The sequence below is a fragment of the Bombus bifarius genome, unplaced genomic scaffold, assembly GCF_011952205.1.
Source record: "Bombus bifarius isolate JDL3187 unplaced genomic scaffold, Bbif_JDL3187 scf7180000008178, whole genome shotgun sequence".
In the NCBI taxonomy this organism is placed as follows: Eukaryota; Metazoa; Arthropoda; class Insecta; order Hymenoptera; family Apidae; genus Bombus; species Bombus bifarius.
This window is the reverse complement of record NW_022884495.1, coordinates 6,658-34,169: the sequence shown is the minus strand read 5'-3', so window position 1 is coordinate 34,169 and position 27,512 is coordinate 6,658. Positions and strand designations below refer to the sequence as shown.

At 54.9% G+C, this 27,512-nt stretch overlaps 1 protein-coding gene across 9 annotated transcripts; it reads right to left on the bottom strand.

Annotated features, from left to right (window-relative positions):
- Positions 1-1,540: 1,540 nt before the first annotated feature.
- On the bottom strand, positions 1,541-26,296 carry LOC117209540. 9 transcript variants are annotated; one of them, XM_033451682.1, is made up of 3 exons: positions 18,943-19,236; positions 13,696-13,890; positions 1,541-2,060 (listed from the first exon to the last, which is right to left on the bottom strand). In XM_033451682.1, exons 1-3 carry the CDS (start codon positions 18,999-19,001, stop codon positions 1,985-1,987), a joined length of 330 nt encoding a protein of 109 aa, XP_033307573.1. In that variant the 5' UTR covers positions 19,002-19,236; the 3' UTR covers positions 1,541-1,984. The 9 variants fall into 9 exon arrangements, 4 of the variants coding, with proteins under 4 accessions (XP_033307573.1, XP_033307572.1, XP_033307570.1 ...); XR_004487936.1 differs by lacking the exons at positions 1,541-2,060; positions 18,943-19,236 and adding exons at positions 11,684-11,867; positions 26,278-26,296; XR_004487933.1 differs by lacking the exons at positions 1,541-2,060; positions 18,943-19,236 and adding exons at positions 11,684-11,867; positions 26,166-26,271.
- Positions 26,297-27,512: the final 1,216 nt, after the last annotated feature.

Here is a 27,512-nt window from a genome sequence, read left to right as displayed (position 1 = left end):
GCTGCTCGCACAGAGCCTGGTAACTTCATTAACCGTGACAAAACGAGACGCGCGGTTTCATAGAAGAATGCGAGTTGACGTCTTACTGAGCTCGCGATACGCCGCGGCGGCAAAACCCAAGCCACGCCACGCCACGCCACGCCACATCGCCATCGAACGATGTAACGTATGCGCGTGTTTGTCGTTAGGCGCGCTTAATAAATTTCCTGCTAGCGACGCGATTTATGCGTCCTCCAGCGAAAATTGTTTCGCGCGCGTTCACCGTTCGGCTATACGTCATTTTCGCGATTCCACTTGCCATTACCGCGGATCCCCCTTTTTCCGCTCTGTCCCGTCAGATTTCTTCTTCGTTTTACTGGTTTCCGCCACTTATCGCACGCTGTCCGCTGTCCGCTGTCCGTTGCGCGTCTATCGGACGTTGCACGGTTGACGCGCGGTTCGTCGAAAAATTCCTCCTCGACGTACGACAACGGCGAGCCGTTATGTACGCTAAAAGCAGAAAACTTGTCAACGCGCGTGTTCGTTCGGGTAAGGCGACCATGTGGGTGCGACTGCAACTGCGAAGTTAGGTCAGCTAGGTGGAATTCTGACGCGTATGGGTCAGAAGGCGCGACACTCCTTTCCAACTAACGGAGTTTACGCTGCTGGAAAAGTCGCGTCGTTCGCCGGCAAGCAGATATTCGGCGGAAATTTTAATCGACACGGCACACCCCGTGACTCGACCGAACTCGGTCTCGCGTCGCATTACGAAAGGAAGGGGGACCCCCGTTATTAAAAACCGAATCGATCGAGTCGTTGTTGATGCATTTCGCTCTCTACTTACCTCCGTGGTAAGCCGTGGCGCGGCTCGATCGGCCCGTCATGAATTTTAACGAAATCTCTTTATTACTTCCCGATATCGGAACGAAAGTCCGGCCGGTTTATTAAATGAAAACAATTACGATCGGGGCTATCCGCGATTCCGATTTTAACGAGCGATTCTTTGTACGTGGGAAATTGAATTTGTTTGTTCCGGGAGGTGGCGACGTCGTTGGAGAAAAAAATCCAGCCACCACTAGCCAGCGGGCCTTTGCCAGGTCTAATGAAATTATTGGAACGCTACGCGTTTCCGTTCTTCCCGTTTCCCACCACCGAGCTATAATCGTTCGCTCCGATCGTCCCTTGATAGACGAAATTAATCGAAACGCGTTCACTCCGCAAACGCTTCGATTCGACGACGAACGAGCGAGCGATTCAGCGACCTCGTCGTACATCGAACTCGATCTCGAAAACGAGCTGCCGATTTTTACACGGTGACGTACCAAGGCGTCGTCGACGTCTTTCCACGGTTTGACGGGGCGTGAAACGTCGCGCGGATAACGAGGCTGGAACATCGAGCATTCTGCCAGGACTCCGGACTCTGACAACCAGTATTTACGATCCGAGGTTAATCCGTTCGAGAGGCAAAGTCGACGGTGAATCGATCTTTGGTCGATCCATCGTTTGTTCGAAAAATGACGGGTCGGTTGGTCGTTGTAATTGAAAGATAAAACAAACACGAAGCAACGTTGTTACAAGTATATATTTGAAAGAAACAATTTTACACAGACACCTTACAGTACACGTTGTTTTCCATACAATCGCTGTTACGATAAACGTGGCGAAAATAAAATGACGCGCGAGAGTGAAGGGTCGAAAGGGTGAAAAGGACGCGTCGCATCGATCAGCCGATCGCCGCGAAATCTCGTATCGCGATTCGTCGTGGTCGTTTGGACCGTGTTCTGAACAGGCGGCGCGGTTGCGCGACGTTTGCGCAAAAAATTATATTAAATTATCACTCGACAAATTAAACAAATTTCACCGCTGCGTGTACGCTTCATTCCACGCGGACGTACGAGCAAATATTACGTCGATAAACATAGCCGCTTCTGAAAGGATTCGCTGTGTCTCGTAACGTCGCCTAAGGTCGCTCTTCAGCCTCCGCTAACTCTCTCTATCTCTCTCTCTATCTCTCTCTCTCTCTCTCTCTCTCTTTTCCTTCGTTCCTCTCCCTGCGGTCCATCGCCGGGACTCCAGATGTCCTGCGAACAGAAAATTATCGGATCTAAGCAACGCGACCGTATCCTTATCGCGCCGTACTTTCCGACTTTCCGTATCCGCGAGAAGATTTAGCGCTGCGGCGAACGATACGAGCGTCTTGACACCTTCCAAACAGACGTTGCGCAACTCGTTAAAGACCAAAGTGTGTAAGTACGTAGCGCGACGCGGTGACATTGCGTCGGTAATGAAAGATCGCGAACGCGACGAGGTCGGAGAAAGCCGGTCGAAATAGACGTCGAACGATCGTCGACCGAAAGAAAATGTCCAAACAGCCAACGACGAGGATTACTTTTTCGCCGATAGAAGGAATTCCTGTTCGGCGATCTTTCGACTCGGCGGTGTGCGCGAATGCGTGTACGAGCTACGAGGTTGCGAATACGAACGTCGCATAGGCGACGATCGACGTGAGTCGGCCTCTATAAATAGTCGACCGCTGTGCTGCGAAAAATCACTGTTTTTACGATAATTACCGTCACTTAGTGGCCCTGCTCCTTTCATCGCGTCTCACCGTACGTCCACGCGCGTTGCCGCCTATCCGGTTCCCTGCATCGCGTTCTCCAACGTCGGCCAACATACGCCTCTATCGTAGCTACTCTATCCGCTCTCTGCAATTAACGCGCCCGACCTTTTGTTCCGCTCGCTGGATACCGGCAGCGACATACCGGCGTATAAAAGTCGAAACGCTAGATACGACGAGTCTTATCGCCAACCGACTTACGCTTTCGACTTACTTACTCGATCTGATACGGAGACGTCGCGGACGGAGATTCGCGAATCGGTCGGTCGATAGGCGAACACCGACGTGTGTGGGCACGCGTGCTCGGATCGCAAAGGTCGAACGATATAGCGGCATTCGGCAACCGCTTCTGCGGCTGTTGGTCCTCGTTGCTGCACGAGGTCTCGCGGCCGGTTAGACCGGGGCCTCACTCCCCCTCGATTCTTCCTTCCCGTCTTCCATCTCGGTCCCTGACCCTCTCCTCTGTCTTTACCCAATTGCGTCTCTCTGCCCCTCGACGTCCAGGGCCCCGTCTCCGTTTCTTTCTCCTTCCGTCGTGGTGGTTCAAATAAGTCAAGCCGCTTTTATTCTCGGTCTCTCGGATATTCTTTATAGCGGCGGTGGCATCCCTAGGCCCTCGGCCCTCCCTCCTCGATACGTATGCCGTACGTTATGAAGCGCAGGCAGCAGCACACGGCGCAAACTACAAGAAGCGAACGGGTACGGGCGGCCCTCGTGTTCGGTCCCTTACTTATTCGACAGTTTACACGCCGTGCGTTTTCGTGGCCCCCGGCGCACTTCCAATTATACGAGCTCGCGTCTCTCTTCCCTCGCCAATATTCGTATATCGACGAACACCGCCGTTTCGGGGACACGCGGCGCGTATCTAGCCTCGTTCCGGCGATGGATGCCAATCGGTCGTCTAATCTTCGAGAAAAATCGCGGTGAACTTGATTGCGCGAAAAACAGCTAGGAACGACTGGGCCCGAGCACAAAAAGGGCAGCGGCGGTGTTCGTTCCGTGGTGGTGGCAAACGCGTCGGGACGGTAGGTTGACGGGTCTCAGGTAAGCGGTCCTGACGCGAGTCTCGTGAAATAGCGGTTAATAATATGCGCGTCGAGTTTATGTCGCCGGTAGATTCATACGTCATGGCTTTATTGTGACGCCTCGCTAAGGTCCGGGGATCCTCGTGAGACGGCGTTTGCATAAAAATACGCCGGGTGATTGAGTACTTTAGAAAATTTAAAGGCTATAGATTACGAACCGCGCGAGGGAAACAATGCTTTGTCACGGACGTCGAGCTGGCTTCCTTCGACGCCAGCAGCAGGGGTGACCACCGGGAGGAGCGTTGCGAGAAATTTTCGAGACGATTTCCGGGGTGGCGTGATTTCACCGTCGATTTCCGGCCGGACCGCTTCTCCGACGTCACCTTTGTAATTTATCGAGCTCGGAGTGCCTCTAATATTCTCGTTTCGGCTATCGACCGCCTTAATCTCGATACTTCCAATTATGTCCGGCGAAGATGTCCTCGATACCCTGGAGAAAAGCCAGGATAGGCGAACCTCGAGAGCGAAAGACGGCGAGCGATCGAAAAGGAAGAACGAACGAAAGAAGAACGAAAGAAAAGAGGAGGAGGAGGAGGAGGAGGAGGACGGGGAGAAACGTAAAAAGAAAGAAAGAAAGAAAGGCAGGAAGAGATAGAGGAGGTTCCACCCGCGGTGAGATCCGGACGAATAGATGATTATCGGGCATATAGGAAATTGAAAGGGTGTCTAAGGAGGTGTCTAGCGAACAGTTCGCGGGGGCGGTTTTCTCGGCAGGGTGGCACTCGACTTATGGGGTCTTAAGGGTATTCGGACACCCACACGGAAAGATGCTCCTCGCCGATAGCCGCTGCCTACCTCGGATAATAGGTTCCATGGGTTTTCGAAGCACGCAGAAGCCACCTTCGTCTGTTGGATCGTCTTAGCTCCTGCCTCCCCCCCCCCTCGCTCTCTCTTTCTCTCTCTCTATCCCTCTCTGTCTCTCTCTTTTTTAGTTAGTCTCTCGAGCCGCGTTCGAACCGAGGCGAGTCGAACCGAGCCGGGCCGAGCCACGCCGTACCGATCCGGCCGATCCAGTCGATCCGACCCGATCTTCCTTCTCTCTTTTCGTCTCGCACGCACCGTCAGGTGCACACCTCTCTGCGTTCTCCGATCGCTATCTGCCAAATCACTATCAATCACTCGCCGATCCAGACACCGGCCGCCGCTCAATGAACCAACCTTCGAACCGATCCCCGCTAAGCCACCTTTCCTCTCGCGATAAATAAATCGGACTAGCGACTTTAACGAGCCGTCTCTCTTCCTTTCTCTTTTCTTCCGGGGGACAAGCTCGATTCAAGGAGAATGGTAGTGGAGGATCAAACGCGCGCAAATAAAAAGGATCACGACTTGCTCGATAACCGTCGAAATTTTGTTTGCTCGCTCGGCGTTGCCTGTACGCCCAGCTCGGGACTGGTTCGGCCGCTCCGCGAACTCTCGTTAAGCTTCACCGTGAAATTTGGCAAGTTGCTCGCTGCTCGTGGATCATCGATCATGCCGCTGATGGGCCTTGAAACAACGCGCGACCATATCGCTGACACGGAAGCCTCCGGCTAACCAGACCGAGCTCGTCAAATCGCAATTAGACGGACGATTTAAAAGAAATTTTTCATCGGGCCGACTCGCCGCGATTCTCGTTCGGCGGCGAGGCGAGGCGAGGCGAGGCAAGGCGAGACGAGCGATCGAGGACGCGGCTGCTCGATTCGGGAGCGAGCCGCTGTCAGCGTGCTACGTAGCACGAGAGATCGTTGTAGCGGGCAACCGGTGCGCAATGGCCCGAGACCGGGCCTTTATTATCGTCGCGCCGATACTATCGCCACGCGATTTATAAACCATCTAAGTATAAGCGCCGCGCGACAGGAGCAAACCCTTGCCAATAGCACGCTTACCGTTAGGCGAACCATACGCTGGACAAATGCGCGTGTCTTGCCCCCTCTCGATTAAATCGTTCGATCGTTTGACATCCCGCTGAAAAAACCGTTCTATTCTCGGACATTGCATCGACCTACGTTGTACGCGCGATTCCGACTAAACGGTGCGTCAACTTTCCTTCGAATCGTTGCCGTTCCTTCGCTGGGCGTGTGTCGCTCGAGAACAGTCGTAACGCTCGAGAACAGGGTTGGCAGTTTTACGCGAGGGATAGCTGCTCCAGCCGAATTCCGCCGACTCCGCGTAACCGCCGAACGAGCGTTCGAAGCGTCGCCGGTCTCCCCTAGGACTCTCCTCTTCGCCGACGAGGGCCGAAGCTGTGGCGGATTAGTCGCGAGACACTGGAACTCGCGGTGGTATCTCAGTCGACTGGCTCGAGGCGAATCTTACGTCGACGATAGACCGTCCAACGACGAGATGCGAATTTTCTCGTCACCTCGAGCGAAAGTTGAAAGTAAATGGACGTGTGGTCGGTTTGGCAAGGCGATCGTCGTCTACACATCGTATAACCCTCGAGATAGGATTACGGGTTAAAGAAACGCGCAAGATCGGAGGAAAAGATGTGTGGCAAGAGACCAACGTTATTTCCTAAAACCAAAGTCTCCGATCGAACGACGATAATCGTACGCGCGACTTGAAAACAGTCCCTCCCCTTTCTCCTGCGTCTTCTCTCCTGATATGGGCGCTCGTATCTGTTCGTTCGGTTACCAAACTGGACATAAATTAATCCCGTCAAACGTCCTCGTTCGTTAACCGGCCCGGGTCCCGACAGTCCCCGTACTTCTCTCCACGCTCCATGCCGCTAAGCAAGGTTAATCTTAACTTACAGGTATGGGACTTGCGTAAGCCTGTCTTGTTCTGCCATCCGACCGCTTCTCTTCGACCTTTCTGTTTCTCTCGAGTCTTCGATTCGACCGATCGCTTCGACCTTTTTGCTCGCGCACGCTCGACGACGACGACGACGACGACGACGACGACGACGATGTCGCGACTCGCGCTTAGACAATCACGCGACAAAAGCGGCATAAGCAGGCGAAAACGCGCCGGTCGGGGGAAGCGTTCCCGATATTCAAACCCGGCCAAACTTTCCCGTCGAACGAGGCGACATATCGAGACGCTAAGCCAAGGTTTAAGACTCGACTTAAATCCGATGCGAAAGTGATGCAACCGGTCGCAGCTGCTCGATTACCGTTTTACCCAAAGTACGTCTAAGGATACCGCGCGTTACCGGTTCCACGGGACGAGCCTTATCGGGCGATCAATCGTGATCGCCTTCGATCGATCGATCGTTGGATCGCGTCGCCGAACGACTGTTCCCGCTAATGACTGTGCGGATCCTTTCGAAAAAAACCTACCTCCCGGCTCGGGGATTTGCGACTAACGAACGCCAGACAGTTGGAACGCGACGCAGCCAAATGCGTTTCACTTTTTTCCACGCTTACCAGTTGCCGTGTATTCCATGCTGTCGCGAATCTGCGATTCGAAGGTCGAACGTCTCCGTGTGACGAACCGCGAAACTCGAATCGTTAACCGCATCCACAACCATCCTTTCGTTTCGTTTCGTTTCGTTTCGTTTCGTCTCGAGCCATCGAACGAGATTCGTCGCATATCGCGAATACGAGGGATCTCGCATCCCCTGTGCCATCCTGCTGTCTCTGAGTTACCGCGCGCCCACTATAAAACGATACTGCTCCGTGGCCGCCAGAGGAGGCATATTGCCGTTAACGTTGAATTAATCGGACCCGCGAAAGAGGGTTAGATTTCCGAGGGACGCGAGCCACTCGACGCGTCCCTGTCGTGTCCGCTCGGTCGAACCTCGGCGTCCACTATTTTGGCATTCGGTGAATCGTCGAGGAAATCTCACCGAGGTCGAGTAGTAGCTTCGCGTCTCTGCGACTGCCGAGAAAAAGGGAGCGAAATATCGGACGAGTCGGTTGGCTCAGGCACTTTCATCCCTTCGTGATCGCTGTGCCGGCGGATTCGAGCTATTCCGCCAACTCCCCGAGGTTTCGCTACGGCGGGGTGTCTCGCGATTTATGCAAAATGGAACGCAGCTCCCTCGGGAGCTAGCCGGCAACGCCGTTCGACCCTCTACGCTCTACGCTATAACGCGTGCGAGGTTTGTAGCGCGGCAGGCCCCTCGTTGCCAACGCCTCCCTCCCTCCGATTTCTTTCTGCGCGTCGGTACTCGAGAAAGCTCGATCGGCCCCGGATGGGGCCCCCCTTCGCCTCGCTATTCGCATACAACATCCTTCGACAATCTCGAACCAGCTGCACCGAGACGCCGGCTTTCACGGAACGCGTTTTCCTCTTCGCTCGTCTTCGGCCACCGAACCTCTCCGGGGCAAGTACGTACGAACGGCAATTACGCGTTTCGGCGTCGATCGTCATCGACAGGGGCGAGCTGGAGAAATTCGAAGGGACGCGATTCGGAATTCACGCAACGTTCGCGGCGATGGAAGATCGCGCAACGTTCGAAGGGTGTCGGAATAAATAGGCACTTAGGAGCCGGATGATCGAGGGACCGTGGATCATTTAATTTAATTACTTGCCGGGGGTTAATAGCAGAGATAAAGATGGCTATGCTCGTGCTGGATATTATAGAGCGTGGCCGAGAAACGCGTTCCACGCTCCACCCCAAATATAAATCGTCCCTGTGCCGCGCGGTGCTCGCGACAAATACGACGAGGGACACCCTTCCGAAATCTCACGTTTGCAAAAACTGTCGTTCTACTTAATTTCCAGCGCCGCTTTACCTCGTTGCCGCGCGAATATCGGCCATCGCGCGACCACGATTCACGCGTTGCACGAGGAAGAGCAGTCTCGTCGCGCGAGAACTCGCTGGAAGCTCGCGGCGGAGAAACGCGTGACGTAGCGACGCGGTGTCTCGAGCATCAGGGTGGATGTAATTTCATAAACCGCAACTGTTGCCGCTATTCGGTTCGAAAGGGGGCACACGACTAACTGTTACGAGCTCGACCTTCTGCTCTTAATCGAGGATTCTTCTTTCCCCTCTGTTCGACGTCCGGATTTTCCAATTTCCCAAACAGTTGGCGCGCGTCGCTCCTCTTTCCGCGTTCGTGACGAAGGAACGAAGGATCGTTGGAGTTGTCGGTGGAAAGGCCCGGCGCGAGCAAAAACTTTGGCCGAAAGTATTCGTAAGCAAACAACCGGTCGTAGGTCTCGGCGCGTGCTACGAGGCTTCGACGCCTCTCCTTGGCTCTCGGTTCGGTCGCGCGTTCGGTAATTTCGATGGGCGGGCATATTAACGATATTCCGATGATACGTTGGGTCGTCGAGACGTCGGGGGAGACGGAGGGCGGTCCGGGGCGCGGGGGCCGGCAGGGGGGATGGTTCGAGCCGCGGATGTCTCCGGCATTGTATGCAGATGAAGAAGGCAGGGCGACAATGACTCGGGATGTCGGGGCCGAGGACCCGTTCGTTTTGAACCGAAAGAAACTCATCCGGCAGGAAAGGGGGTCCTCCTTTGGCTCGTGCTTGCCACCACCGTGCCCTTCTCGCCTCCGCTCCTCCTCGCCTCGCCTGCCCTCCGTCCATCCAGACACGCTCTTACGTACTACGTATCCATACATTAACATGTCATCATCGCGTGGAAACCGAGCCGATCGGGCCTGCCCTCCTGCTTCTCCACCTTCTTCTTCTATTCCTTTTCCTTCTGGTACCGTGGTCGTGATCGTGTACGCGCGACGAGCGACGCCCCCTGCGAGCACACGCGCGCTCATCCAACTTCTAACGAAGGTTCGCGTAGGCGTCGATCTTCGAACGCGTTTCGAGGTTTCGCGAGGAACCTCGTAACCGCGTGTTCGCGAACCAAGCTCGGCCGAAGGATCGAAAAGTCGAAGGAAAGCTACGGGATACGGTGGACGAGACGAGTTCGGTATCGCGCGCGAGGGGAATTCGAAGCACGGCGAGCTGGTCGGTCGATATGACTCGGAGGGTTGTCTGGCAGATACACGTAGACGTGTGCGAAGGTAGCGCGGGCCGACGACGACGCGGTGGCAGGCGAAAGGTAGAGACGGGACAGGGGCGTCGATGTTGGTGTAGGAAGAGCTGGATTGGTAAACCGGTCACGTAGTGCTCGGCGATGAATGGACCCGGCGAGTCGAGGCCAGAGTCGGGAATTGGCTACTGGGCATACCTCGACCACCTACCCCACTGCGTCAGCTTTAGCCACCCCACGGCAACGTAAAATTACAAAGAGGTGCTCAAACTCGGGGTTTCTCGCGCGAGCCGATCGTCACGCGAAATTGCCTCGTCGAACGGCCGAACGAGTTTCGTCGCCTACCCGGATGCTCCTTTAACCGTCGTCTTTGGAATCCACCGAGCTCGCACTCTCCCTCTCGCCCGCTAACCGTTTTCCCTCGTGTCCGTGAATTGGACACGCGAGAAGGAGGGTACGCGGCCGCGTTTGTTAAAACGACGATCGACCGACCGACGAAAGGATAACCGACGTCGCGCGTACGCGCAATCAGGATTCCATTTGCGAAATTCTCGAGGGTCCGTCTGCTCGTTGTCAGACGGTCGAAACGATCCTTGGACGCGGAGCAACCGCAACGCGCACCCCCTTATGCAATCCGAGCCGTGCCTCTGATCTGCCATAAAGTCATTTCGTAACCCATCCCGAGGGTTAAGTACCCTCGAGTCCCAAATCCCGAGTTAAGCGAGAACCCGGCGTGTTTCGAGCTTCGCGACGCGATCGTTCGTCGTGCGGTTTCTTCGCAACTTTTCTGTCAACCGTGCGGGTTCGCTTTCGAGCGGAGAATCGAACTCGATAATCCGCCATGGGCGGAAAGCTGCGACAGCGGTGGAAGAAGCGCGAAACGAACAAAAGCGAGGGAAGGGTGACAGTTGGGCCGAGATTAAAAAATAAAAGCTCGTTGTAAATCAAACGGCTTGTCAACGAGCGCGGCGGCTGTGCCGGAGAAGGTATCTCGCGCGCGCCGGAGGAACGAGGCGGACGCCAGGCGAAAACCCTTTCGTTAATTGCGCATCGCAGATGCCGACCTTTGCAGCCGCTCTTTACGAGCTATTCTTTCCCTCGGTACGCGCGCCGAACGACCCTAGAAAAAATACGAAATGATCGAGCTTCTTCGTGCGGAGCGTAAGTCCGCGTCGTAAGCTCCGAAAGTGGCTCTCTTTCCGTCGATTACGACTGCCACGTCGCCTCGTAATCGTAACGCGTTTGCGTCTCGTCGCCCAGTGACCGATATTCGTAACAAATGGGACAAGAACGGACAAGAGAATTAATTAAAATGAATCTTATAATTCGCGAATTAATTTCCAAGTCGAATCGTTTAAAGAACAGAAAATCTGGCCTTAAGCGTTGCATCAACGATGGATGAATTATTTAGATGGCAGGTGCAAATTATGCGACGAGCCTTTTTCCGTCGCATACGTAGTACTTTGTTGGTATGGTGGTCGAGTTGCTCAGTTCTGTGGACTAGATAGCCGTAAACATGCTTGTCGAGAAAAATTTAAATTACAGTTCTGCTATTTTTCGAAGAGCGATGTATCGAGTGTCCACAGAGTAAATGCGGAAGAATTTGAAAAATGTACTTACGATACGGCAGAATTACACGTAGAACGTTATGCGTGGTATTTCGTGATCTCAAACTGTACGTAAAGTATTGTAATCGACGATGGGAAAAATTGTAAGATCGTTCTTATTTCCCTATCGAACTGACTCTCGAAGCAAGGCACGAGGATATTGAAAGATTTCGAGAAAATAAGACGAAAAGGAATGGAAATACGAAAGAACTGTTTCATAATATATTGACGTGAGATTTTTCATTGAAAATAGGCATCGTGATCTACGATGACGTTAAATGATTACTTGACAAAAATGACGGACCCTACTACAAGGAATAAGAGAATATTCTATTATTTATCAATAAAACAAACTTTCAAGTAATACTGGTTTTTTAGCAATTTTTTACGATAATCGATCACTGTCCGTCTCGTGCATACTTTAAAGACTCAAGACGATTAATTGCAAGACCGGCAGCTGGCCGAGAACGCGTAGACTAACCGTACGTTCGCGCACTCGCATCCTGGATGGTTAAACGAACAAAAGACATTTTACATAAAATAATGTATTTATTGTAATACCCCACTTCGCTACAGCGATTAACATTGATTTAACACAACTTATACCGTAATTCTATATAATTATGCATTTCCACACTGACACGATGCGCCTGGCTGCGACAGGACTCTGGAACGATCGCTTGCAGCAGCACGCTACGAGACAAATCTGTAAGCTGCAACATCACAAGCAAAATCCTCTTAATGTCATCATCCGCAAACATTTTTCCGAAATTTGGCCGTCGTCGCTCGCGTCCAAGGATACGGGGCTTCCAGGTAGACGATACACGAATAGTAGGTAAAGAACAAGCGCGTGCAGGGCACGGAGTTGGCCAGCTACGAGTCTGAGATCGCCTTCCGGGGGTCCCGAACGGTCCCCGGGTATCTTTAAGCAGAGATCTCTTCTTCCCAGCGAAAGCAGGCGAGGAGGAAAGGGACGGAGGAGCAGGCCAGGGAAACGTTATTAATTGGCTACACGATAAAACAGTGTTAGTCCCCATTCGCTGTCCTTCGCCGGACCCCCCCTGGCTACTTCTGAAGATATGGGGCCACGCGACTTGGAGGCAAGGATACGCACACGCGTGTCCACGTATCCGCGCCTCCGCCGCGTATCTTCGTGTCGGAGGTCCCGGGTGTGGCAGACGTTCGAGGAAGAAGAACGTCGGCCACTTTTGGGCATCGGTGTGGCGCGTTTTCCTCCGTCCGATCGAAATTTCGCGAGATACCGACGTACCTCGACGACGAGACATCCGACGAGAAGACAAACGGTTCGCGTGGATAAAACGCGATCGGCGCTCGGTAAAAGGATCTTTGCTACGATTCGACGCGATCGATTCTTACCGCGTCGTTGCTTGTCGTAGATCGCGAGAATTTCTCCGACGTCGAGAGAATATTTTAATTTATAGGTCGCTAATTAAGTGGTAGAGAGTGGAGTGGCGCGCGAGGTAATTAAATTTGGCGCAGAACGAGCGAGAGGAGGAAAGAAACGCGAAAATACGAAAGGATTCCTCGGTTCGCTACCACCCCTGCCAGCTCTGTTTCTCTATTCTCTCTCTCTCTCTCTCTCTCTCTCTTTCTCTCTTTCCCGGTTCCTGTCCGCATGGTCGGCGCGCGTTCGTTTTTTGCTCGTTTCTCGGTTACAACGCAAATGCCTTGGACTTGCTTCCTCCGGTCTCCCCTGATTCTCCGGTTCGCTCCTTCTCGATTTCTCTACTACCTGAGGATCGGCGGATCCTTTGCGTCGCTCGTTACACAGTCTCCGGTGTCGATGGGGTATATATATCGCGTGTGTTTCGCGTTTCATACCCCTATCGTTTATACGTCGCAGTTTCTTCTCCCTCCCTCCCCCCCCTCCCGTCTGTTCGTTTTTTTACAATCGTTGTGCGTGCATGTCGACCGTTGTTGCCGTTTGCCATCGTTGTTGTTGATGTTGATGCTGATGCTGATGTTGTTGTCGTCGTCGTCGTTGTTGTTGTTGCCGTTGCTGTTGTCCCCTCCCATGGACAAGGGAGCGAGCGTATGAGCGCTATAGGCCATAAGGGCTAACAAGGCGATTACTCATGCCTCCCATAAGAAGAAGTTACAAGCGGGTTCGAAGGTTTATTGCGGCAAATGGCGAAATTTGTACCTTGCTAACGATCGACCGTCTTTTTTGCTCCTCTGCATCGCGGCCCCCCTCGCGGCCGACCTGTCCTCTCCGCGTACACCCACCCCCATCCCTGTGCCGGATCCGCTATACACGGACTCGTTCTAGTCGACTCGACGGTAATAATTAACGAATCGCAACGGGTTGATCCACGATCCCGCGACTGCCGATTACCCTTCGCCTTCCAATCGTAAATTCCCCCGCGGCGCGGCTCCGAGAACGCTCGCTTTCGTCCGCATCCCCCGTGTACGACCTTCTTCGCGTCCACGATCCCGCTTCCTTTTTCCGCGATACGGTCATTCTCGAAAAGCCGATGGCCGACCGAACCGCGCATAGAATAAGAGAAACAGCTGTCTTACCTCGAATCCGAAGAGAATGAGGGCGGTCCGAGGGTCTGGATCGCGGGCAATCGGCGGACCGCTCGTTCCGCACGTTCCAAGCGCCGCGAGGACCGTCGAAAATCGAATCCCGAATGGACGACCGCGATGATACTCGGTCCACAGGAGGGATCCACGGGACGATCGACGATCGACGACGATCCACGAGGCAGGAAACTGCAATTTGGTAAAGTGGTGCCTTAGCTTGGGCTCCGTGGGCTGTCGGTGTTGTGGCTTGTCGAGGTTGAAGTCGCGGGGCCACTTTCGGCCCGTGCTCCCTCCCCCCGCCCCCCCTCTTCCCGCACGAATGCAGCCCACCCCTTTCCCGACCGGTCACCCTTCGGCATGCCCATCCTGCCGACGATCTCTCTCTCTCTCTCTCTCACTTTCTCTCTCTCTCTCTCCCTCTCTCTCTCTCCTTCTCTCTGGACTGGCCCACGGCAGCCCGAGAACTCCGCCGAGCTCTAATTAGATTTTAAGTGAGAAATTGAGCCTGCCGGCAATTTTAAGGAAGCCGAACGCGCCGCCTTGATTAATATCATTATGCGTGTTCACTCGTTACATAGTTGGGCCTCGATGGAATTCCCGGATCCGGAGAACCTCGGCCACAAAAATTTCCAACCAACCACGGACCAACTCGCGCCGCGTCTCCTCGATGACGCGATACGGATTAACGAATCAGTTGCGCGCATTTTTTCCTTCAATTTATTCGCATCCGAGGGGATCTCAGGGTCGTACGCGATTGTATTTCTCTGGAGATACGTGGTTCGATAAGAGGCCGCGTTTAATGCCGCGCTAACGACGTTTCTTGCCGTGACTGATGATTTCTATCGTATCACTATCGAACGGTAACGAGTAGCGCCGTGCGCCCCTCCCCCGCGAAATTACGGAAAGAGTCAGCCGCTCTGATCCGTCTTGACTCGATTACCAGTTTTCCCCGAAGCAGCCGCTGCAACCACACGGTCACGGCCCTCCCACCGTCGCGACACAACCGACGTGCAATTAACGTAATCCGATCGATTACACGTTAGGTTTCCCGTGGTTGGATAATAGCCGCGATCGGAATTATTAGGACATTAGCGACGCTAAGTGGCCGACCCGATAATGAACGCTCGCCTGCATTAATCTGCATCCGTGCTGCGCGAGAAAGACGTTCGAGAGCGTAACTGCCAGCTCATTTTCATAATAATATTCCGGAACTTTCGATCGCGTTCGAACAATCTCGAGGACGTTATGCAAACGGACAAACGAACGGAACGCGAGCGCAAGCGACGAACGAACGAACGCAAGACGCGAGATAAAAGCGAGCCGAAACCGCATTTCACGGTGTCGTTCGGAATTTTCGCGCGTTAGCTGCCCGCAGCGTAAACAAGGACCCGTTCTCCGGTCCTTGCCGACTCGGGAAATCGGCACTCCGCAATTCGCTCGTATTTCCGTTACGGGCCACGGGAGCTATTAATCTTCGCGGTCGAGGGAAACGCGACGATATTAATTTAAATGGCCGCGACGAAGAACCCGTCGTAAATAAAAGAATCAGCAGCGCCTCTACCACCGGAGGATGAAAAATCTACTCTCCCACAGCCCAGAGCGATCGGAGCAGGCGGCTCGACTCGTTCGAGTCGACGACGAGTGTCGCCGGTTGGACGACGTTAATCGACGAGCGAATTCGTCAACCCTCCGAGCGAACGTAATCCTCGTCCGCGTGCGTGAACGAGTGCGTGCGTGCGTGCGTGCGTGCGTGCGTACGTGCGAGCTGCCGTTAGAGACAAAACCGAGGCGACGCGATGCAAAGCGACGGTTAGGATGGCCGGTAGCGTGTCTAGCGACTTCTCCTCTGCGGGCAACGGTCATCCTGGACCGTTCAAGGAGGATGAACTCGATTCGAAAACTGGATTCCAATGCGGCCTGAAAGAGGCCGAGGCCGAGCTAAAAACCGGCGCGATTCCCTTCCGGAGGGAAACATAATAGCCAGCTAGAAACTAGAACGGTGACGGTCGTGCGAGCGCAGCAGAGCCAGCGAAACGAGGTACGAGAAAAGGAAGAAGAGGCGCGGCGAGGGATTCCGCGACGGAAAGTAAACGCGATAAAGCAGCGCAGCCGAGCTTGGCGTGCAGACGTGCAAGCAGGGGGCCGTCTGGTCGCGAAATCTCGAATCGATAACAAGACAAATTACGCGGCTACTGCTATAATTAAAGTTGCAGTAGATGCGGTATCCAGCGGCGGTAGGCAACGGACCGGCGATATCTTGGATCGCGCAGAATCCGAGAGCCGTGTATCCGCGTCCGTGGTCGCGTCGTGTCGCGTCGCGTCTCGTTGTCGCGATCGCTGGACGAGCAACGAACGGTGCATCCACTCGTCCACTCGGCCTGTCTTTCGACCGTTTGGCTTTTTCCGAGAACGGATCGGCGGATAGTGGGTACGCGACGGTCGTATCGGTGTCGCGAAGCTGGTTCACGGGCCTGGTATCGAGCGATCGGCGAGGCAGCCGGCCGGTGGAGAGCGAGCAGCGAAAAGAGGCGGAGAACGATCGCGACGAGGCGCGTTCTCGTCCGATGATAAATGATACGCTGAAACGTAGTAGGTAGCACCGAGGAACGAGTCCGCCGATACGGCGCGAAACTTCCTCCCCGCTGGGGTAACAGCCAGCCGGGGAAACGGCCAAAGAAACGAAGACGGAGGAAAGAGCGATCGCGCGGGAGAAAAAAGCCGAGCGAGAGAGCAGAACTGGCCAAAGAGTGGTCCTCGTCCGGTCTTGTGCGTCGCAGTAGCGACCGGTGACCAGCAGCAACGGCAGCAACAACAAGCAGCGCGGACCAGTGGCCAGTGAGAATCCTCCGAGCACTCTCGCGAGTCCCGAAGGCTAGAACTCCTAGGGAATTCAAGCAAAACCGGTCCAGTCGGATCCGGAGCACCCGCTGGTCAGTCCAGGCTGCCTACTATCCACTCTACTACCTGGTCTCTAGCTTCTCTGTCGCTCTCGCGAGAGAACACGTCTCTACTCTCTAGGAGAACCTTCCTTCTCTCTGTGTCCGATCTCTTCTCGAAAAATTCTCGGCCGCGAAACTGCGTAAATACACGGGTCGATTCTTGTACGGGCGCGCGATCCACACACCGAACCAGAGATTTCGTCGCGGAGAATCGATCGAGAGAGGCCAGAAGCGAGTCAGCCGCGCGCGGCCGCGAGCGGACTCCGCTTCGAATCGAAGGTCTCTCTACGCTCCGCCGTCCTGTATCGAACGGCATGCGGTAACAACGTCGCGAGATATTATCTACGCGAGGAGAAAAAGTCGAGCGTCGTGGACGACGATGACGCGATCAGGATGGAACGTCGTCGTCGTCGTCGTCGTCGTTGTCGTTGTTGTCGTCGTCGTCGTAGCAGCTAGCGTTGTTGGGTCACGCCTATGACGAGTCACCGCGCGAACCACCTAAGGACACCTGCCCTGTCTCTTTCTCTCTCTCTCTCTTTCTCTCTCACTTTTTCTCGCTCTTGATTCGTCTTACTCGAGAGACCGGTACGAACCGGTGGCTGTCGACGCGGCGACAAAGACTACGCGGCCACCGGGTTTCGCGTTGACCCACGACCCTTCCAACATCGATCCACCTCGTCGATCCGTCACCATTAAATTCTATCACGGAAAGGTGTGTAGCGTGGCGCGCACGTGGAGCCCCTGGTTTCGGTGCGACCGTTCGCTCCCGTTGTCATCTCCCATTGTTGGTTTCTCGCATCCCGCGGCTCTCTCTCTCTCTCTCTCTCTCTCTCGGAAATCCTACACCGAGCATCGTTCTTTCCAGCGTAAACGCAGCGGAAATCGTATACGCTCGGTTTTACGATAATCGCGAGCGCGACGTCGCTGTAAAACTTTACCGATGCCCGGTCTCGAGAACGGTCGTTACGCGTATCGCTTTACAGCGACGCTCCGTTTCGCGACAAGCGATCGCGCGTTATCGCTTCCCGTTAGCGGAGAAACGCGTACAGCGCACGCGGATCCCGACCCGGCCAACCATTCCATTCGCCTCTCGTTCGCGTCGACGTTTATCACGGTGTCTTAATAACTTCGCCGACTTTACGGCGTTGATCACGGCCCGCGAATCGATAACTGGCACGTATCCAGTTCGCCGTGCGAAAACGGCATCCTGGTGCTCTGCGATCGTCGCAACGATCGTCGACGGTTCGCCGTCGTCGAGGAAGAGCCCGAGAACAGGATAAACGGCGGGATCGTTCGGCGGCACGTACCGCGCTTCGATACGACCGAGATCCGAAAAGGATCGTGCCCAACGAACATGCTCGAAGGATTACGTATCCCTCGGAGCTCACCTTCGGCATTCTGGACCCGACTTCTTCCTACTCTCGTCCGTGGGCTTCGTCACCGGCACAGACAGCCGAGACTCGTGCGTGAAAGTTCACGTGCCGTTTCTAAACGCGCCACGAAGCCTCGTTCCTTCTCTCGTCCCGCGTCTCGACCGCGCCCTATCAACCTTTCCTGTTCGATCTTCGCTACGAAGGGTTCTCGAGCCTCGGTCCTCGATTTTGCGCGTTCGACGACCAAGGTCGACCAAGGCGCGAAAAGCAGATTTCCCGTTTCGGATAGAAACGGCACTCGATCGTTGATCGATGGCGGAAGAGGGCCAGAGAAACGGAGAAAAAGCCAACGAGGGGAACGAAGGGAGGGGAGGGGAGAAAGAGAGAAAGAGAGAGAGAGAGAGAGAGAGCAAACAGCAGAGAAAAAGAAGGACGCGTATCGGGATCGGATAGTTGGGTTGGCTAGCGTGTTCGCCGGTTTTCCAGTTTCGTCCGCCAGCCGGATTACATTCCCGAGATCTTAACGAGACGTAATTACACGGCGAAAGGTACGAAGCGACAGATGCCTTCGGAATATAGCTACTAACACGATAATTGCCGCTATTACGGTCTGAAACGTCGCATTTAACGGCTAAACGCCGTTCGCCTGCTAATCGTCCGGAGAAGCCCCATTGATCGATTGGAATTGATATCCCGCTTTGTACGAATCCTTCGTCTCTCTCTCTCTCTCTCTCTCTCTCTCTTTGCACCCGCTTCCAGCTCAAATCTCGTCGTACGTCGTCGTTCGAGCTTTTCTCCGTACTTTCGTTTTTGCTCGTTCATCGAAAACGCGTACGTCGCGCGTACGTCGGCTGCAGCGACACTCCGCTTCGTCGTCGTCCCGTGAAAGATGCCGCCTGAACGAGACGACGCGCGGGAAACGCGTTTACCTGGCCGTTGGCTGAGTGTAATCCTGTAAGCGCCCCTTATTACGCTTCGCGCGGCCCATTGTCGTTTCATCTTAACTTCTACGGATTATAAACTGTTTCCTGCCGGGCATTAACGTTTTTGTTGCGAGTTTTCCATCCAGCTCCTGTCGGCTTGGCTGTCGCGAGTCCGGTCTCCCGCTGCGCGTGGCCTCGCTCCCGTTTCGCAGATCGCGCACGAAACCCTCGACTGTCGCTCGCTGGAAACGATCGCGTCGACGAACGTGAACGTTCACGCGTCCTTCCGTTCGGAAACGCCGGGATTCGCGTTTGCAACGTCATCCGCGGCCGTCGCAGCCTCCTACGCGTCGCAGTTCCGCACCGCTTCGCGTTTCGCTCGCCAGGTAGCCGAAGCAATTTCGAGAATAATAAATAATCGCGCGGCTGCTAAGGCTTATCGCGCGACACCGCGAAAAAAATACTGCCAACTGGCGTATCTTTCGCTTTGGAGCATGGCTGGCCGATGCACGGATAAACGCGGATCCATAATTCCTCTTTCTCTTTTCCCAACGCGCGTACCATCCGTAATTAATGAACACCGTGTAGAATAGGGAGAATTATTGCTCGCTTACGGGCGCGCGCGAGTTCTTTTATGAAAGGGCCCGAGATTGAAATCGTGCCCACGGATGCGCCGCTCCCGCGGAATTTATGCTCGGTCCATAAAACGGAGAAAGGAATGCGTCACTGGACACATGTCGCGCCACCGGTCTTCCGATTCGACGCAACAATGTCGCCTCGTATTTATCACCGATGCGAGCCGTGGAATAAATTGTCGTCGCTTTTAACATCGTTCCGCCGGTGCTCGTGTCTCTGCGCAAAGTTTTCAAGATATCGCATTGTCCGGGCGAAACTTTTACTCGACGCTGGCGATCTACCATTGCACCGAGAACAGTCGCAGCTCCGTGCGTATCAAAAATCGAGAAACCATCGACGTGACAAATTTTATAATCGCGACGAACACGGCAATTTAAACGCGTGATTAACGCTGTGTGTGTGTGTGTGTGTGTGTGTGTTTGAAACGGTTAACTCTACAATACCTAGTCGCGGATAGCGTGTAACGATGCATGTTCTCGCCGCGTACCGATGGTAAAGTTCAAGGCAAACTTCCAATAACTCGAACAAAGACGTTCAGCGGAAAAAAAACGTGTGACGCAATAAAGCTCGATGCGAAAAAAGAAGAGTGAAAAAAGCGGGATTGCGAACCCGGCCGAACGTTTATGCGACAAACATGGCCATAATAACGACGACGCGATGACTCGACGGACAGGAAAGCGAACGGAAAACGCGAAAATCGCGCGAACACAGCGTCTCTTTTTCGAGAGCTGTAACACGAGCTGCGAACAAAAGCGAAAAACCAGCAGCGGAGACGCTGCGCTCTGGAATCTCTTGCTCTCGTTTCTCTCCCTGTTCCGCCTTCCTGCAAACACCGCGTCTCTTTTCTCGCCTACCGTAGCCACCGCTAATACGACCGGACAACAATGCGGACCCGTCCGCATTGCACGCGTCCGACCGCTAATTCCACGCGTTTCTTTTTTTCGCCCCCAGTCCGTGTTGCTCTTACCGAGTCACACCCTGCCCTCGCCTCCTCGCTTCTGTCTCTACGCGCCTAGCTTCCCTTCTCTTCTCATCCCCGCCCCATCTTTTTCCCGTTCTTCGAGGCGCTCACCCTTCGACACAAGATCTCGACCAACCGTCCCAGTGGCCGAGCCTGGAATTGGATTTCAGGAAGGACTTTTTGCCACCTCCGTCCCATCTGCTTGGCACGCTTCCGTGTGTCGCGTTTACCAAATACGACGAGAGCTACGGCTCGAGAAAGGAAGTGGAAAAAACGAGATTCGTCTTCGATCGTACACCGCCTGGATGAAAATCCCACGCGGCTGATCGGAATGGAAGGCTGATCCGTGTCTCGAATCGACGAGCCTAAATCGTACCGACGCCACGGAGACGCGCGAATCGCACGGCACGTTCTCCGCCATCGAACGCCGATTTCAGCGAACGTAACTCGATTTTCGGACAACTTTCCATCGGTGACGAGACCGGCACGAAACGGTCTCCGGCGGATCCAGCCGCCGAATTACGTTCGATGGACGATAGGGTAGAAACGGTCGTACCGGTTTCTCGACAGCGGTTTCCACGATCACCGGTACCGCAGGACGGTCGATCGTACGCTCTTTTTCCCCGCGAATTCCACGGCCGAGGAACGACAATCGTCCCCCGATAACGATCTAATTCGGGTTTGTCGTTGGTCCGAACGCCATCGGCTCGAGTTCTCGGTGACGAACCCGGTAGCCAGGGCGATTGCCGAGCGGATCGATCGCTGCTGCGACGAAGAAAGCGCGAGGAGGTCTCGTTGGGAAGGCGTGGAGCATCGGTTGGAATATCGGGAAAGGCGGTAATCGGTGAAACGTTCGGGAAACCGTTGCTCGATCGAGCAATTAAAGAGGGGACGCGCGACATGGATAGGATCCCGACGGGGCCAGAACCGACGTCCTCTGAATACGTAACGCGGCGGCGGGAAGAGAGAGCGTATCGTCGCATCGAGCGTGTCGGTACACTAAATGCAGGCTATCGAGCTGGAGTTTCCCGCAGGTAAATATTTCGTCGGCGTGGCGTGGTTCGACTGACGGGGAGAACGGTCGTTAAATTTGTCAGCGGGCCCGTGGCCGGAATTCGTGCTCCGCAATCCCTTCGGGCCGGTATCGAACCGGCTTCGCTCCGCTTCACGGCGCTCTAGTTTATCGCGCCACCCGATACATTCGCTAGCTCGATAGCGCCGCTCCGCGCTTCCGACTCTTCGTCCCTCGCTCCCCGAAATTTGCATCGCATTTACATCCGATTGCGGCGCAACGCGGGCTGAAAGTGGCCCGAGAGATTCTACTCTCTCTCTCTCTCTCCCATTTCTGCCCTTCGAGGGTCAGGGACGCCACGGTCGCGTCTATGAATCGACCGTTGCCATTTCGGCTAACTGGCTAGCTCGGTGGATCGCGTTCGCGAAGAGACGGCACGATGATCGCGAATCGCGGAGACACGACGATTAGACGACCGACACGGAAGCGGTAGAATTCGACGAAACGTCGAGTGGTACCGTCGACTCACCGCCTACTCGACGATCGAGCATTCCTCTGGATTTCCGAATGAGCGCTCAAGGTAAACCGAGAAGAGTCAGGGTCATAGGTGCTGTTACGTCGGAATTGAACATTATTTTCAGCGAGTGCCGGCCACTTAACTTGGGCGACCGCGTGTGTGCGCGTACGTGCGTGTCATAGGTCCTATTATCGCGGTCACTCGGTGCCGGACGGACCGACTGTACGAGTCTGCCAGCTAAAGTTCGCGCCGCAACCGTTCGACCCATTTCGTCTTCCACCGGATAAGCCTAGAACGAGCTTCGCGACGAAAATCGCGTCGGCCGCTTTCTTGTCTCTCGGCTCGTAGAGTCGGTCGATCGGCCGGAATCGCGCGACAACGGCAGGACTCTTTAAACGAACCGGCTAGCAGTCCCTTCGATCGAATCGAATTCCGATTAACTCGGTTCGCGGTTTCCGATTTCTCGTTAGCGAGAACCCTCGAGCACCCTCGTTCCTTCTCGACCTTTGCTCGCGCGATAGAATTTCCTTCCGCGTCTGCTCCAACGAGTTCGTCGACGATGGGCCCGTATCGAAGGACGCGCTTCCGCGAAACGACGTGACGGGCAAGATCGCGCGCGATGTTACGTTTCCACGTGGCCACGAAGAACGTGGAAGTGGGCGACCGCTGCGAAACAGCGACCGCTGACTGATTCCACCTGCCAGATTTCCGGACCAGATTTAACCGCGATCGACGCGTACGTACATCGAGTAACTGGATCTTACGAGCGACGAATGCGTCCGAACGTCGAGAAGCTGGCAAAACGACACGCACGGCATACGAGACGCGGATTCGACCAAGGAACAAACTCGCGATTTCTATCGCCTCGTATCGATTCGTATCGCTTCCTATCGCCGAGTCGACACCTTCTCCTTGACATTTTCCCTCGACACCTACGGACAGGCGAGGTTGGTTCGCGGAATCCGGTCGCCGAGCGACGGACGCGAGGACGAGCCACAGAGTCGAACGAAGTGACGGCGAGCAACGAGGTAGATATAGTCGTGGGGTTGATAGCGGCGCGAGGAACCGCGTTCGACGGCGGTCGATCAATGGACAGCGAAGAAGGAAGAAACGGAGGATGCGGCGAGGCGAAAGTACGAAAAGAGCGCGCGTCGGCTCGATCGGGGCATCGATAAAATTGAGAATGCACGCGGTCTCCCGGTTTTAATGAATGAACGTCTCGTGGATGCGGTAAGGGGCAGGCAGCAGTGGGGAGGGGTGCGGACGGAGAAGAACGAGCCACTGGAAGGGGGAGGGGGGACGTTGGTACGCGGAGAAACAACACTGGAACGCGGCGCGCACGCCTCTGCCATAGAGGAGAGTTAACAGGCGTTTGTATAACGGCGGGACGTAGCCGGAACGGATAGCTCGCCGCGTCCGTACAGATCTACATAATGTTTATTATGCTAACCTAGGCCAACGCGCTTGCATCAACAAGTGTTATATTATCATTCAAATAAAATGTTTTAATCTGCATACGTTTTATCGGCCTCCCGCGGTCATGCGGAATGTGCCAACGGCACGAGACACGCGTTCCATGCGGACCAGACACGCGCTCGCCCGACTTCTCCCTCCCTCCAACCCTCCGGACTAGGCCAGCAGCCTTTCGTCCTTTTAAACTTTTCGCATACCGGCGTCCTTCCCCGATCTTCGACGCGTCGCGCCATTATAAATCCATCCGGGATCCGCTCGTTTCCGATCGAGAGTCGACCCGGTACAGCTGCAAATTTCTCCTCTGCCCGAAAGCTCGATCGAATTACTCGTCGGCGACTGCACCGTGGATTCGATTGTCTGCAAATGTTGCTCGCGCGCGGCAACGCCACCGATAAATATACTCGTCGATCCAATTACCGTCGACGAGCACTCTGTCCGTCTGTTCGGAAAACACCTCGAAACCTCGCCGTCGGGTCGTGCACGGCTAGACCTTCAAAGCCGATTGCGTCAAAAAAAAAAAAAAAAGAAAAGAAAGAAAGAAAAAGAGCGTGACGCGCGATAAAACGCTAGGGGAGGGTGCTGGGTCGGGCAGGAAGCTTTCGCACGAAACGCCGTAATCCGATGGTTAATATCGGTCTCGAGGGTCGGCTTGGCTCTGTTTGCCGGGCACAAAGCGGCACACGCACGAAACGATCGCCTCGACGACAGAGTGGAAATGCACGTAGCACGAGCACGTTGCGTCACGTAAGCGGAAAAGGGCCGTGGACCCGTGGAAAAAAGTCACCGATCGAGCCGCGCGTACCAACTGAAAGCGTGACGGCACGAATTCCAGTCAACGCCGATCCGTGTGACGTACAATGGAATTAAGCGTTCGCGTTCTTGTCGCCGACAGCCAGACCCTGCGAGGAAACGACACGGTCGACGAGAAACGTAAAAAACTGTAAAAGCTCGAGAAACACGTCGAATCGACGGTCGAACGACACCCGAAAAATCCAGCAAGCGAAACGATCGTCGATTCGCGAAAAGGACGAACGAAGGCGTGTTATTACGAACGAATCGACGAATACGGGAATTTCCAGCGAAGCGTTTCGCCTCCTTCTTAAACATCCATCCGGTTAGGCAAAGAGTCGTGGCGGTCGTTCGATCGTTCGTCGGGCAAACCTAAACACAGACGTCGATTCGCGCGAATCGAGGCGAAGAGCGAAGAAGAGGAACGAAGATCGGTCGAATTTCTTTCCCATTGGCACGAGTATCCTATCCTGGGATGGGATATTTCCGCGACACCTGTGTTTTCGTTATTTAGCAATGCAAATAGATCACCGGTGACGCATTATCATAATTAAACTCAATACTTGTAACTTGTCACGTCATTAGCAAAATTCATCCAACCGGTAGGGTACGGTTTATTCGGCTGTCCGTAGAGCCGCTAGACAAAGTGGAAGCGCCAAGGGAGGGAGACCCGATTCGATATTTTCTACGGCTGATGCAAAAATACTCGTCGAAGCAACGAGAGCTGCGCAGAAAACACAGTCCTCCGGAAACTGATTGGTCGACGGCGAGAATTCAAGCGTCAAAGATCGGCTGAGCGATAAATCTTCGCGAGTGCACGCGAGCAAAAACGGCACCTATCGAACGAGAGGGAAGAAGAACGAAGGAGAGAAAAACGAAGAAACTGGCCTTGAAAGCGCAACGTAGCACCCCACGCGTCATAGGCGGCCGTAACGTAACGTACTAACGGTGCCAGAGTGTCAGAGGGCACCGATCGTCGGGTTTCCCGTGAAAAAGTTTCCACGCGATCGACTGGTCGCGCGAGCGGGTCGAGCGAGCAATTACGCGGGCGTCGCGCGTCGCGCGGCTTCGCGGTTGCATATGTTTTTGGCTTAGTCAGTAGATCGGTGGTGGACGTTTGCCCTCAATTAACTTCATAAGTGAGTAAGAAGGCGTGCGGCCAGCCGACCGACCGCCACGCCGGTTCGCCCGTATTTTACGCGTACTCGCGTGAATTCGACGCGATTGAGATCCCGAATTGAGATGCCGAACGACTGGAAAACGAACGGAATATCGTAGCAGCGAGATCCGTCGTCGCGAAGCTTCGCTCTGTCGCGGATCGGCGACCAAACGAACGGAAATTTTCCTGGAGAACCGGGCAGGTCGTTCGACGCCGAGACCGCGGCGAGCGTTGGCAGATCCCGTCACGATCATCCGCTACCTAAACGAGCGACGTACGAGCGGTTTTCGATCGGCGTTGTCCTACGGCCTCGATCGGCTCTCGCGTAGCCGGCCGCACGCGTGTTCGCTGGCGCACACGGACGACGGGGCCGCTGTTTCGACGCGTATAAAAACGGCGTCGTCCGTAGAATCAGCGAGGCACTCTCGCGAGTCACGCCTACGCGCGTGTTTGCCGCTCGCGAGCAACGAATACAAGGGAGAGAAAGCGAGCGCAGCGGAGGTGCGACGAAGAAAGGCGAAAGACAAGGGGGAAACGAGGTAAGGCGAGGCGAAGAGAAGCGCGTTTACGTGTGGCTAAACGTGTACTCGTGCGCACGGAGAACGAAGCTGTACGCGCGAGTCGTACAGGTGTACGTTTCGCGAATGCGCGCGTAGGCTCGTTTACTTAGCCAATGCCATACCTGAGTTATTTATCTGTCTTTTGCCCGGCAGCGCCAACCGAGAATGCCTCTATATACGAGCCAACACTCCTAGCGAGCTATGCGCGTGGGTCCGGAGTTGTTCAAGGCCTACCTGCTTGCTTTGCTTCGACGCGCGATCGCTTCTCTGCCTCTCTCTTTCTCTCTTTCCCTCCGTCCCTGCTGTTCTAGCCGCTACGCAATATCGTGACACGCGTCGTGAGAAAAACCGTCGGAAAGCCGGAGAGGCGAAACGAGAGACTGTCCCCGAGTGTCGAAACCCGGTTGTGGCGATTGTCGGATGGCGGAGATGGACGAGGGAACCGCGCGAAATCGATGTTCGCGTTGAAAATCGGAACGCGAGGTCCAAACGGATCCGAAACGGGTCGGAAAAACGCGCGAGACGCGATCGAACCGACGACGAGTCGAGCCGCGTCCTCGCTGGACGAGGAAGATGGTGGATCGCGGAGGGGAGAAGAGACGGAGAGGAGTGAAACGCGTTGGGCGTCGATCGGAGGCCACGAGAGGAAATCGTAGCCGGTGAAACGTCGGTCGCGAGAGGTGTGGGTATACCTAAAGGATGGACGAGGCTCGTACGTGGCTCGACGAGCTGTCCGTAGCCGGATTGTCAAGTGACGTCAGCGCACCGGAAATGGAATGTAGGTAGCTGTGCTTATTAAGCTTCGCTGCCAGGCCGGAGAGGAAGAGACGAGCCGCGGGTACGAGCGGAGAAAGAGAAAGAGAGACGAAAAGGAAGAGGCGAAGCGAACTAGCACGGCCAACAGCGCGAGAGAAAGAGAGAGAAGGACGAGGTTCAATTGTTTCCTCCGCACACGCGTGCCGCGAGTGCCGCGTGTCGTCGACGTCGCTCGTTCCTTCTCGGCCGTGCACGTTCGACCACGGATGGACGTAAGTACGTATACCTACGTCCGTTCGTGAACGACAGAACAGAAACGGCAGAATCGGCGACACCGATCGCGACGATCGGTACGCGACCACGCCGACCGACCAACACACGACCAACGACGATCGACCGACGGCGACCGCGTCGCCACCGAAGGCGCATCGACGGCCAACAACGACGACCGCCGTACGTTCCTAGTGTGGGCATCGGCTATTAAATCAATGCGCCGCTGTCACGATCTGTTCACGCCTCGCTAATGCGTTCGTGGAATGTCAACGAGTCGAGCGTTGCGCTCGCGGAAACTCTCGAGATCCCGGAGAGTCACTCGCCGATTACGCGACGACGCGTCGTGAATTAAACGCGCTTCTAGTTTCGCGGATACGTTAAGAACGACACGGGACGGACGGCTGGCTGTTTTCCGCCACCGTCGTCGCGAACGAACGAAC